This window comes from Anarrhichthys ocellatus, unplaced genomic scaffold (genome assembly GCF_004355925.1).
Source record: "Anarrhichthys ocellatus isolate YVR2014 unplaced genomic scaffold, GSC_Weel_1.0 scaffold1185, whole genome shotgun sequence".
Lineage (NCBI taxonomy): Eukaryota > Metazoa > Chordata > Actinopteri > Perciformes > Anarhichadidae > Anarrhichthys > Anarrhichthys ocellatus.
Genome location: NW_022281159.1, coordinates 1 through 12,813, shown reverse-complemented (window position 1 = coordinate 12,813; position 12,813 = coordinate 1). Strand labels below are relative to the sequence as shown.

General features: G+C 41.3%; 1 protein-coding gene across 3 annotated transcripts; it reads right to left on the bottom strand.

Annotated features, from left to right (window-relative positions):
* Positions 1-6: 6 nt before the first annotated feature.
* LOC116377383 (DENN domain-containing protein 1A-like) lies at positions 7-12,792 on the bottom strand. Of its 3 annotated transcripts, XM_031839015.1 has the most exons (14): positions 11,122-12,791; positions 10,680-10,729; positions 8,456-8,575; positions 8,173-8,242; positions 7,029-7,109; positions 6,678-6,731; positions 5,619-5,729; positions 3,918-4,018; positions 3,289-3,334; positions 3,090-3,191; positions 2,864-2,989; positions 1,137-1,238; positions 972-1,059; positions 7-555 (listed from the first exon to the last, which is right to left on the bottom strand). In XM_031839015.1, exons 2-14 carry the CDS (start codon positions 10,685-10,687, stop codon positions 407-409), a joined length of 1,158 nt encoding a protein of 385 aa, XP_031694875.1. In that variant the 5' UTR covers positions 10,688-10,729; positions 11,122-12,791; the 3' UTR covers positions 7-406. The 3 variants fall into 3 exon arrangements, with proteins under 3 accessions (XP_031694875.1, XP_031694877.1, XP_031694876.1); XM_031839017.1 differs by lacking the exon at positions 5,619-5,729 and having other exon boundaries at positions 11,122-12,792; XM_031839016.1 differs by having other exon boundaries at positions 10,680-12,791.
* Positions 12,793-12,813: the final 21 nt, after the last annotated feature.

The following is a 12,813-nucleotide window of genomic DNA, read 5'->3' as shown; positions in this document are numbered from 1 at the left end:
TAGTGACGGACACATTACTGTACCGCCCTCAGAACATCTGTTAGTGATGGACACATTACTGTACCGCCCTCAGAACATCTGTTAGTGATGGACATATTACTGTATCGCCCTCAGAAATACCACCTCATATTGTGTCATTCACGTTTATACAGAGACATCTCTAAAAGAACAGGTATCATCAGAAATGGCATCCGATAAGCTGATTGACTTCATTCATTTGTCTCCCGGCAGAAAGCAAAGAGTAATAAAAGGCAGTGGACTAAGTGGGCAAGGTTTCTGTGCATAACGATTTTTAGCGGATGACACATACGAACACTAAGGCCTTAAGACTCTAATCTGGCCAGTAGCTGTTGAGTGGTTGGATGGATTGATGGACAGACATACAGTGTGCATTGGCACCACTCTGTTAGCAAAGCAAACACAAATGATGATGAGAAATACAAAAAGAAACACGCAATGTATTCTTTCGAGCAAAGTTTTGTCGGTGTGGGTAGAAGCGTTCAGACCAGCTCACCTTCACAGTGAACAGCCACTGATGGTAGGTCTTGTCACTGCCTGTGTTGGGATCACAACAATAAAAAGGTCAACAACAAGTAGTAGGCATGCTGGGTAATTGCAAAGAAGGTCTTGGAAATCTACACTTCCAAAAAACAAGGCTCAAATAGTGAGATTTAGTTGTACTTTAGTTTACTTTTGATAAATTATTATAGTTCTTATCTTAGCTCTCTCTTGGTTATATTGATTTGATTTTAGCAACACCCACCGGCCCTTTCTTTAACTTTTGTAGTTTGCCTTTGAGTTTTGTTACAAAATAAGTTCCTTTTTTAATAAAATAACGTTATTTTAGAAAAAGTGGATTTCCTTTTCATGGTCTGTTTTTCCTCATGTCTCCTCACTGACAGGTGCGCTCTGCTCCCATGTCAATAGACCTGGTTGAAAAGTGACACACAAACACATCCCGTCTGATTCACCTGCATATTCGCCCATGTTGATCTCCTCCTCAAAAATGTCACTGAAACCCTCTCCTGAGTTCAACAAGTCCAATCTGCCGTCAATGAACTGCAAGTAGAACCCCAACATGTATTAAGAGTGTAAGATGAGGGGGGTGAATTAGAGAGGTGTGTGTGTATGCGTACCTGTTTGAAGAGCTGCAGCTGGATGGCGTTCTGGAGGAACTGCCTCATGGCACTGGAACGATGAGTCACGAAGGTTTCCTCATTAAATGTTATTGGCTCTCCCTAAAAAGGCAGAGGAACAGGCCAGCTGTCACAGTACCATACAACTGTATCACAATCAACATTTTATGTTCCGTGTCCAGTAGCCCAGAAGGGAGTGGTATAAAGCAAGTTGGACAAAGACAAGCTTTCTTAGCGTTAGCCCCGGTGAGAGATATCGGGTACCACAACCGTGATTATCAACTGTCTTTGTTAACACATTCGACTCTTCTAATTCAGTAAATAGTTAGACCGCCTGCCGCCTCCTTCAGTCAAGAGGAACAAACATAGACTGGATATAAGGAGTGGACGTAGTCATCGTGACGTCACCCATTGGTTTCTGGACTGCCGTTATGAAGCTTCGCGTTCAGTGATTTGGCCGTCGCCATCTTAGGTTTTAGCAACCGGTGAACGGAATTTACCATATTTGGAATGCAGAGTAGTGATGTAGAGACACCTTATATGGCTCTGGTAGCGTCAGCGACCTGTCAATCACAAGGTAGCCCCACCCTAAAGCATACCCTGCTTTATGGTCTGTTTGACTCTAAATGGACCATAATTTAGTAAATGAACATCATGCTGTATTGAAGAAGACTTGAAACTAGAGATTGAGACCATAAACTCATGTTTATAATGTTTACTGAGGTAATAAATCAAGAGAGAAGTAGAGTCATTTTCTCATAGACTTCTATACAACCAGACTTATTTTTGCTTCTGGAGAAGTCGCCCCCTGCTGGTCAGTAGAGAATGCAGGTTTAAGACACTTCCGCATTGGCTTCACTCGGCAGAACAGGAGGTTGCCGCCTGGGAACAAGTCGTTATATTACTAGAATAATGTATAACAAATTATTTCAGGAAAAATTAACACTGTTGCTGTGAACAAAGCAAGAAGGAGGAATGCTGGCAGGAACGGCTCATGGTGTAAATTTCCAAGTGAATATATTTATTTTACCACTCAAAGCCAACCGCTAATTTCTAGCGTGACAGTGTCGCCACGTTAGAAATAAACGGTTACTATCGTCTGCCAATTACTTTTTATTGGTTCAAAATGAGCTCGTTAACTGGCAGCTTGTGAAACAATCCGGTCTCTCATCTCAAGTTACTAATCAGACTGTAAACAATGAGAAGAGCATTACGTCCACTTCTTATATACAGTCGATGGTTGGCTACACCGGAACCCCAGAAACATAGCCCCTTATCTGAAGTCAGGGTTTCAACATTGCATACATACAGGCTGCTGTAACGCGTCCGGGGAGTAACTTGGGGTTCAGTGTCTCGCTAAAAGACACTTTAACAGGCGGCCGTCGACCGCGGTTCTGTCACCGAGGTCAACAGGTTTTAGAAAGAATAGCGATGCCATTTCCAAAAGACTTGATTGGTGAAAAACATTTTTTTGCCAATTTCAAATCGGAAGCTCAGCATAAGTTACCATGGCGATCTAGCCAGGGTATCATCAGTGACATCGAAACTCTGACTTCAGCCTACACATACTCTGACTTCAGGCTACACATACTTTGCTGACCCACCAATGTCACTTCGTAGCACACCCCTCTAGTTTGAGAGAATGTTGTTGTCATCAACACGGGCATACCCATGTGATCAACTTCCCCGCTCATCCCTCATGTCTGTGGTCTGCCGTATGCACTCACCGACTCAATCTGCAGAGCGTTTCTGTAGCTGCCGAACAGAGCCGCCTGACTCCTGAGGAAGGCTCGGGCCACACCGTCCCCGGTCGTTGTTGAAACCTTCCTCAAACGACTCTTTAGAGATGAGACCTGCGGGACGTGAAGCCACGGTCATTACAACACAATTTTAACCGTAAACACTGACATCCACATTTAAAGATGCACGGTGTCGTGTGCAGTAGCTCCTCACCACATCGTTGGGCAGGCTTTGGAGGTCATCGAAGGGTGTTTCCAGGGTGTTCGTGTCCACGTTCAGGACCACCACATCATCCAGAGCCATCCCTCGAACTTTCTACAAGCAACAGAAACAAGAGTCAACTGAAAGCACAAAGGCTGGTCAGACAGGTGGATACGCTACAATTTAAAGTTATAAAGTTATAAACACGTACCTCCATCAGACTGGAATGCACTCCGATGAGGTACGGCATTGGGGCACTGAAAAAATTAGCCAGTTTTATTCAACATTGTCTGAGATAATAACTGGGTTATGGAACTAGCAATACTAGTTTACATGTTGGTGACAACCTCATGCTAACAAACTCAGCTGCCCGGACGCTCACACACTGTCTGGATTATGAGTTTTATCTACTTTATAATAATGTCATTATCTAAAGATCCATGAACCGAGCTTTGATTGGTCAGTAAGTGCTCTAGAGCAGGTTATGTAACCATGGTGATTTAACCCGGTAAGAAGTGAAATTCTGTCGTAGGACTGAAAACCCTGAAGTTACCGCGCTAACCCCAAATCCTGCTTCGTAGCACAGGTAAGCACGGAGGATGTGTTGAGTTTGCATTAAATTACTGAAATATGATGAAGTCAACTTACAACACACAGAAAAATAGAAATAAAGTCTGGCTTCTCTCTGCAGTGGAGGTAAATAAAGGGCATCTTTTGAGAGTTACTGTTGTTGTTTATGTTTTCCTCCAGCACTTGAATATAAAGCCACCATCATCATACCATGCAGACAGAACATGGACTGAAAGGGTTTGCAGTGTGACTGACGGCCTGCAGACTCACCAGCAGTATTCCAGTAGATGTTGAGGCAGGACAGGAATGTAAACGTGTTGCCAGTGCATTGGATACAACATGGCCGTAGACCCATGGACACAAGCTGTTAACTGGGGACAAAGACAAATGTCAAACACATGATACTATACATCACATCACTGCTCTCTATGTGCAGGTATTTAAAGATTCAAATGCAATGCAGGACTAAAACAAAACCTATGAAATGTGCTCATAAATACACAAGGTTGTAAGTTATTGGTTATAGGATATAGAATTCATTCCAGTGATATCAAACATAATGATGGCAAACTATGGAGCCCAGCATGTGTCGTGGAGATTTTTCTTAGTTAGTGCTCAATTAGCAAAACACAACATAAAACTATTTTAAAGAACACTTCACCCCAATAATGATCATTTGTATATCAATTACTAGTCTAGTGTTACCTTGTATTCTTAAAGAAAACAATATCAAAACATCCATTTACTAAACAGATGTTTTGATATAGCTTTGCTGTTAAACACGGGCTCCATTTACTTTAATTCATGAAAAATGAACTTTTCTCCATTTTTGGATTCTTCGTTCACCGTGGAGGCACGAGAGAAAAACTAAGTTCTGTGAAGGATCTGGGAAGTGAGGACCCAGAGTACTTCCTTGTGTGCGCTTGTCTACACACTGGACCATGCAAAAACTAAAAGATAGGGCTGCCCCATGACCACTGTGTAGGGTTTCTCTAAAAAAAATCTGCTTTAAAGGGGAAACACTTAAATAAAAAATTCCAATTTAGGAACGTTTGATCTACTCTCTCTCAAAGCCAGAAACCAGAGAAGTAAGTCTAAAGCGTGTGATATCAAGTAATATCAAATAAATGAGACTGATTTAGTTTTCTTTGTTTTCTACCCAGAATGAGCTTTATTCTATTGTAGTGCGTCAGTTGTGAAACAGCTGGTGCTTTCAATGTCATTTAACATCTTCCAAATCCAATTCATTGTCTATGGAGCAGATGATACTTCACGTCACTTTTTTGGATTTGGGAGAGAGTTGTTTGTGTTTACCAATTTTTTCAGACTGTCTTAGACTATGGGAATAACTAGAGCGAAGTTCCCCTTTAAAGCAGAGATTTGTGGATGTACTTTGGATCACGCTGTGTTATCAAATTGCACATTCTAATATGAGAGCATGAAAAACATAATTTGTGTGAATGCGTTAATATTTCCTGTTTACAAGTTATTTTCTCTCTCTCTCCATGACAGTTTGCCATCACAGTAAACAACAGAGATGATTGTCATGAACTAATATGCAGGAGGAGACCTAATTGTTTTTGACTATGACCAGGTGGACAACATAAAGTAACACAACAACTATTTTCACATTTCTAATGAAAACCTCATTTTCTTTGGATATTTTGGCCCGAATATCAATAGATGTACCGTCTGGTATTAAAACCCACAATCATTAATTTGTTTTGCATGAATGTAATTTCCAATTGAGTGTTTCACTTGCAGTGATTCATATTGTACATTCAATGTGACAACAATAAACAGCTCACACACTGCGAAACCTCCAATAGCAACCATTCATTTTAATGTGTCAAAATGACATTATAGAGAAGAGATGTTCTAGAACAGATGTGCTGATGTGAGCGATTTAACAGAGAGCACAAAGGGCAGAGCTGTGGAAGAGAGAAGGAACAGAGAGTGGACTCTACTTACAGTGCTTAGCTTGCTACAGCAGATGAGGACTCGGCGTTCATAAAGCATACTAGCGTACAGGTGAAGCATGTTATTGACATCTACTGCTACAAAGTACTCTGTTAAGTTTCTCTGCAAGGGTCAAACACAACAAGAGAAAAAAAACAAATGGAAAGAGTTAGTTGTGAGGGTAAAGACCAGTGGTGTTATCAACTATGGTTCACGTCATTAAACTTTAGCATCCAGGAGCTATTTCAACTGACAACCTAAACAGCAATACATGAAATCTGGGCGAGTACAGGCTGTAAGTTAGAAGAAGAATAAAATGACAGTTCTCATCCCTCATAGCTACATTAAATTTCTTGATCAAACACATGACTTATTTTTACAAACATTGTTGTCTATCTATTCTAATTCTGTTTGTATTAATTTTCTGTATTTGCAGGCTGCACTACGCAAGGCGACCCACACCCACCATATCACCTGGCCTTAGCCTCTGCATCCCTGGTCTGATAACACAGGGTAAGGAGGATGTTAGCTAACAGCTAGGCAGTCGCTCAGCGCTGAACCTTAACGTTAGAAAGTATTGAGGCTTCAATCAGCAGCTGTGGGCTAACGTTAGCGTAACACCAACTACGTGTTGTCTTCGCCACCACAGACGCCCCTTTTAAAAAGAGAGCACTTGTTTATTCAAAGTTTATCAATATTGATGTCACGAGTCCATATTGCACAAACTTCGATTCTGGGTATTATATTGGCAACAGAAGCAAGTATGATATGTTTGCAGTTTCAGCAAAATGAACCAGACAAACGATATATGCCAGATGTGTTTGGCTGCACTGCACTCGAAATAATGTGTCACGGCAGTATTGATCTCAGAGCCATTTCATTTAACAGCCATGAACACACAGTAATTATAAACGGTCTGACTATTAAACAAGTGTTTCACAGATAATTGAGCTGAGCTAACCGGGACGTGCAACTGCTCACAGATACAAATCAATAGCATTAACAGTGAGTTTCTAATTGGCCAAATGTAACAGACGGTTTGACTGGGATGGGGGAAATGACAGCACTCACATTCTCAGGTATGCTGGGGAGTTCCCTTGTGTCAGGCACAGTGAAGAAGGAATGCTGGAGAAAACAGAAGACATGAGTCAGTGCTAGTTTGAATCCATCAGTGTGGAAATGAAAACAATGCACAAGACTGAGAAAAAGAAAACGCAGTCAACTCATTCTTTCCCCCGTCTTCCTATGAAATAGTCATGTATGGTGATCCATGCATTTAGCGTTGTAATTCTGTATGGTAGTTGACACTGACGTTTCATATGTCAACAGAGTGATTCAACCATCAGTGAGATTATTGTTCTTTGGGAGGAACACAGATAGAAGTGAGCTCGGTGGGGTGTGATGTGGTGAAGTGGGACTCACCACACCGAGATGAACGGGGACCCCGGGCTCAGGGATGGGGAGCGTGTGTAGAGACACCAGGAACTCTTGCCATTGGCTTTCCTGAAACATTCAGAAGATTCTAAATCCGCACAAAGGCCATTGAGGAAACACATGATCTCATGCAAGCAACACATACACAGCGCCTAAGTCAAAGGAGTTAGTGGGGAGGCAAACTGACACAGGATAATCACTGCAGTCATGTGAGGAATCTGGATTTGTTTGGGGTGTCACGATATACCACTGTTGGCGATACCCATGCCATTTAAAAATAAAATATTGATATCATAGTAATAATAATAATAATAATAATAATAATACACATATTTTGAAAATAACCCAGCGGCTCTTAAATCATCTTATAAAACAGGTAGCTCAAATCAAGCAATCTGATTGGTTCCTAGCCGTGATATATTACCCATATCCCACTGCTATGAACTCTTTCAGTGTCACTCTATAAATGAAAAAATACAAATAATATAAATAAATAGCCAAATAATATTATCAATGTAACGTTATCGTGCAATGGGTAAGGCCCAGGAGGGCCTACTTTATTGTGAACATTGTTATTAATGTCAATAAAAAACTTTTTGACTTGGAATGTGTCTAGAACTTTCACGTTGCCATACTTGGTGACCGTTTTACAAAAGCGACAGCTCACTTCAGACTGTGGTATGTAGTCATTATATCACAGCTCAGAGGGTAGACGTGCCTCCAGTTTGCGTTGGGCCGAACAACGCCCCTTAGCTGTGATATGATGACAACATACCATGGCCTGTCGTGAGCTATTGTTTAATTATACATACAGTTATGGTTACAGAATCTCTCTCTTCATCCTTACCTTACACTTGTATTTTGACTTTACTTCATTTTAAACGCACACTAAATGGAGTTAAAGATGAATACCGCCTGATAGTCTTCTTTTTAATGTTTTTCTATACATATCGAAGTGTATATTTCAGTTGACATTTTTCCAGGTGAAAACTGGAGCTAAAAAGACAGACTTTTTTTTAATAAATGCACTCAAAAGCTAAATACTGATGAAAGCTGACACTTTTAATGCAGGAAGTCCAGAAGATATAACACAATGTCTCCATAACAAGATGAGTCGACCGTCATGACTCACCTGGCCTTTGATGGTGTAATCAGCAAGGATATTAAGCAGCTTGTAGAAGACTTCGAACCAGGGCAGGTAGCTGAGAGGATGAGAACAGGGTCAGTCTCACCGTTTGAGTGAAGGAATGATGGTGCAGTAAATCCTTTTTAGAATTCAATCAACATCCTGCTTTTTAAATGATTGTTTTAATTAATTTGTAACCGTTTCAAATAATTAAAATAGATACCAATACATTTACAAAGGTGATGGCCAGATTAAAACAAAAGACACACACACACCCACACACACACACCTGAGAATGCAGTAGCAGGTGTGGGCACCTGAGGAGAGGCGACAGAAGCCGAATCTCTGTTTGCTCTCGATGTCGGTCAACACAAATGTGAAGTTCTGGCCGACTTGGTTGACTGTCAGACTGCAGGGCGAGAGAGGTTCGGACGGCAGACAGAGAGCGAGACAGAGAATTACAATTCAAGGAAATATGTTACTAAACAAAAGAACACAGAGTACATCTGTTAAATCAATCCTTACCTATAGATTAAAAGTCAAATCAAATACACTAGCATTACTGCCTCAACCAGCCAGTCATGTAGCAGTTTACATCCATGTCTGTCCAATATTTCGTCACCTCGTCACTTTATCCTATCAGACATTTGTGTGACATTGTTTAACAGCAGTTTTAACTGTATATAAGAAGTGCACGTAGCCATTTTGACGTTTTGAAGCCTCAAGTTCAGCAATTTGGCCGTCGCCATATTGGCTTTCTGCTAAATTGGACAATCATTTACTAAATGAACATCATGCTGTATTGAGGAAGACTTGAAACTATAGATTGAGACCATAAACTCATGTTTACAATGTTTACTGAGGTAATAAATCAAGAGAGAAGTAGAGTCACTTTCTCATAGACTTCTATACAACTAGAGGAGTCGCCCACCTGCTGGTCAGTAGAGATAATGCAAGTTTAAGGCACTTCCACATTGGCTTCACTCGTCAGAACCCGAGGTTGCCGCCTGGTTATGGCCAAAAGGGTGAGGTCACAGTGACCTTTGACCCCAACATTCTATACAGGTCATCCTTGAGTCCAAGTGGACATTTGTGCCAGATGTAATGAAATTCCCTCCAGTTGTTCCTGAGACGTCACGTTCACGAGAATGGAGAGGACATATGGATGGACAACCCTAGAACATAATGCCTCCGGCCACGGTTGTAGCCGAAGCTGAGGCATAAATATACTTGGTAACTCAAAAAATGAACAACAACAAATAAACAACCACAAAACCAAATTGTACTTGAAAGAAAAGAGACAAAGCTCCATCATCCCAGAGGACCCGTCCTACAGCCCGATTAGAGCTGAAAGCGTCCGGTCTCACTACCATGCTGTAGTAGGCATGCTCCATTTTAAGGGGACATGCACCAAAACCCAACCCCCTGGATCTGGTGTATCTTGGTCAACCAAATGGCCAGTATGGCCACCCCTGTCAAAAAGTTGATCAATGTACTCGTAATCCTCCTCTTGACGCGTACCTTGGTCCAATAACAAATATCTCAGAGGAAAAAGTATTTACCCAGATACCATTGCTCCAAAAGATGAAACAACCACTGAGCCTGGAACGTTTAAGGAACAGGTGCACCACCGTTTCTTCCTCCACTGACATCCCTCCCTATGTCTGTTTGTACTTAGCTATCGCCCCATGGTCTATCTGCTTGCACAGGGACCGACAGCAGCCTTTTGGGGAAAATAAATGCCCTGGTGCCTTCTTTCCTGCCAAACACCTTTGCCGTAGATGAGTTATCAGATTTTTAATTTATTTTTTTAACTCCAGAATATCGATATCGGAAACTGCTTCAGAAATCCAGTATTGGTCGGGCTATGCTGCGCATGAACATACTAGAGTCCCAGTCGTCTTCTGCTAACATTGCAAAACAAACCGATGATCATACACGAGTATGGTGAAAGATGAGGGTTAAAACCTCCACAATCAAACCTAACTGCGGTGCTGTCGTTATCATTTCCTAATAATTCACTGCGGGTTGCAGCATCAATGTAAAAACTGATGGCGTGCTTTGGAAGTCAGTGCATTGTCCTTAAAGGGACAGTGAAACTGAAGGTAGAGCGTCTTGGTCTTCAGTAATGTGACAAATTTCTGCATGGATGGATTAAATAAAATCCTTTAGATGTGATTGGATCGCTCAAAAGGGGCGTGGCTTATTGAATAGCGCAACATGATAAGAGGAGTTCAGGAGCTGCAGAGGACTGCAGGTTGGTAGACCGGGAGGAGGATACAAGTCGATGAATTTATTACACCTACAAACATATAGCAGCCCCAAATCACATTTGATTGTATAGATTTATGTCACCGCCCCCGAGTTCTAGATGAGTCATCGGAAATACTTTTTCTGTTCTGTTTGACACATATTTATGTAAGGGATAAATGAACATAGACATGGGATTATAACTGTAACGCGTCTTTAAAAGTACTGTATGTTAAAACGCATGTGTGTGTGTGTGTGTGTACCTGTCCATGTTGAAGGGGAAGCAGAACTTGGGCACAGTCTGAAGAGTCTCCTGTAAGACCCAGATGACAGATAATAGAGTCGAGTTACATGGATCATCATCATCAATATGTAACAATAAGTTTCTACTGTGTTAAAGTGAGAGGCGATCGAGGGGCTGATGGGAAGGATGCAGTGTGGAGGAACTGATCTGTGATTGAGTAGGGAAAGAGCAAAGCACACATGGACAAAGAGACCAACGAAAAATGTCATCGCTTGCGTTTCCAGGTCACCCAAGATTTCAATCTGACATGAATAAAAACCGGTACACAACAGTGGTACGTGCATTGATTAAAGTTCAGCCTGTGCACAACACATGAGAACAAGAAAAAGAAGTACAGGTGAAAAAGAAACCAAGGAACAACAACATGAGACAGGAAGCACAGTATATGAAGTCTTCCAAACCTGGTCCGTGTAGTCTTCAGGGAACTGTCTCCGCACCTCCGGCCCTGTTAGAAATGGACAGACATGAAAGGACCGTGGATAAGTGAACACAATGAGTCAAAATATATATCCAGCCAGGCAGTTAAAAACAAAAAAACAGTGTGGTGACTCTTCTTCTTTGGAGAAATGATCAGCTGACATCTGAGTTTGTCCTGTTTCCTGTTTCAACATGAATTCATGAAGAAACATCAGTGTTGGACCTCACTGATGCTCTTGTGGCTGAACGGGAGCAAACAGTTTCCAACATCTGGTTAAAAAGTCTTCCAGAGGAATACATTCGTTTCGAAATGCTAATGTTGATGAATGACATCAGCAAGAAGCTACTGTATCTATTAGCTACCTAAAGCACAGTCACTACTGTCTAATCTCTCATTGTGGATAATGACGTTTGCCTTGACAGTGGCTCTGAGTGGTCAAATGACTCCGACGGATGCAGAAACAAAAGCAGAAAATTGAACCCGTTGCGAAAACAGTAACGATGGAGAAATCGACACAACAGGAACGAAAAACACGTATCGCATATTCTGGGTGTAATGTCCTCATATTTTGGACCCTGTAGTTTCTCAGTATGCATTCTGGGTATATCCTGCTTCTAATTATAGAAGGCTGAATACATATAGAATATCATGGATGCAATTCATCTCTATGGAGATTTCAGCAAATTCTGTAGTCAATTCCGATAAACATCAGCATCTATTTTCCATTTAAGTTTATCCACTAAAATTAAACGAAAACGCTGTTGCATGTTCTCTCCAGCAGGTGGACATGAGAAGGGCTGCAGAAAGTTTTTAGAAATGTAAGGAACGACTCTGCACGACAAAACTTGATCGTAATCCTTGTGTTTTTGAGAGAAACGGCATGTTTTGGCGAGAATATATAAAACTGTAACCCGTTAGTTTAAAGAGCTGAGTGAATGTGTAAAGCTGTTCTGTGAAGCCCAACTAAAACAAATTGCAATCAAGGCTGAAAAGGTTCTGCATTTAAAAACAGCAGAGGACGTCAGACGGAAGCTTTGTTTGTCACAGAGATGGATATGGCTTCTTAAATACTGAACAGGAAATGATGAGAAGCACAAGACTCCAACAGGAAGCGATTCTTAGAAATACAGCCGACGTCTTTCCTCAGTATCCAGGAAATCGGTCACATATTGCAGATTAAAAAAAAAGAAGACAAGATCCATCAACATTTTATAAAAGCCAGCATTTATCATTTAGCTCTAAACCAGCTGTTCACAACCTTTTTTGACTTATGACCCTAACCCATAACAATCAGTGAACAGTTTGAATGTGTCTTGGAATTATAAACAAATCCACCAAAGAGTGTTTTTTTCCCTTTAAACTGTTTCGATTGAATACTTGTCTGAGGTCAACTTATACTCACAAAAAAAAGCAAAATAATTAAAGTTGAATCTATTCTAATTTGAGTAGCAGGACAATGCGCCTCATGCAGGAGTATTTTGCACTAAAATGTCTCGGAGGAAACACGTGTGAAACCTGTTGGGCCTGGCCAGCTTTGCATTTCTGCATTACAAATAGTGCAGCCAGCATTTTTTTGAGCAAGCGAGGTTTTGAAAAGTGTAACCACACTTGCGACCGCTTTTGGCTCGCTGCCCAACCCCGGTGAACACGGCACCACACGTGTGCCTCGATGTCT

Excerpts from the sequence above, each read along its gene's own strand:
- LOC116377383 (XM_031839016.1), bottom strand. Across the intron at positions 3,335-3,917 it reads CATCTACTGGAATACTGCTG|TGCCCCAATGCCGTACCTCA; the intron begins GTGAGTCTGCAG and ends TAATTTTTTCAG. Across the intron at positions 3,192-3,288 it reads TGCATTCCAGTCTGATGGAG|AAAGTTCGAGGGATGGCTCT; the intron begins GTACGTGTTTAT and ends TGTTGCTTGTAG.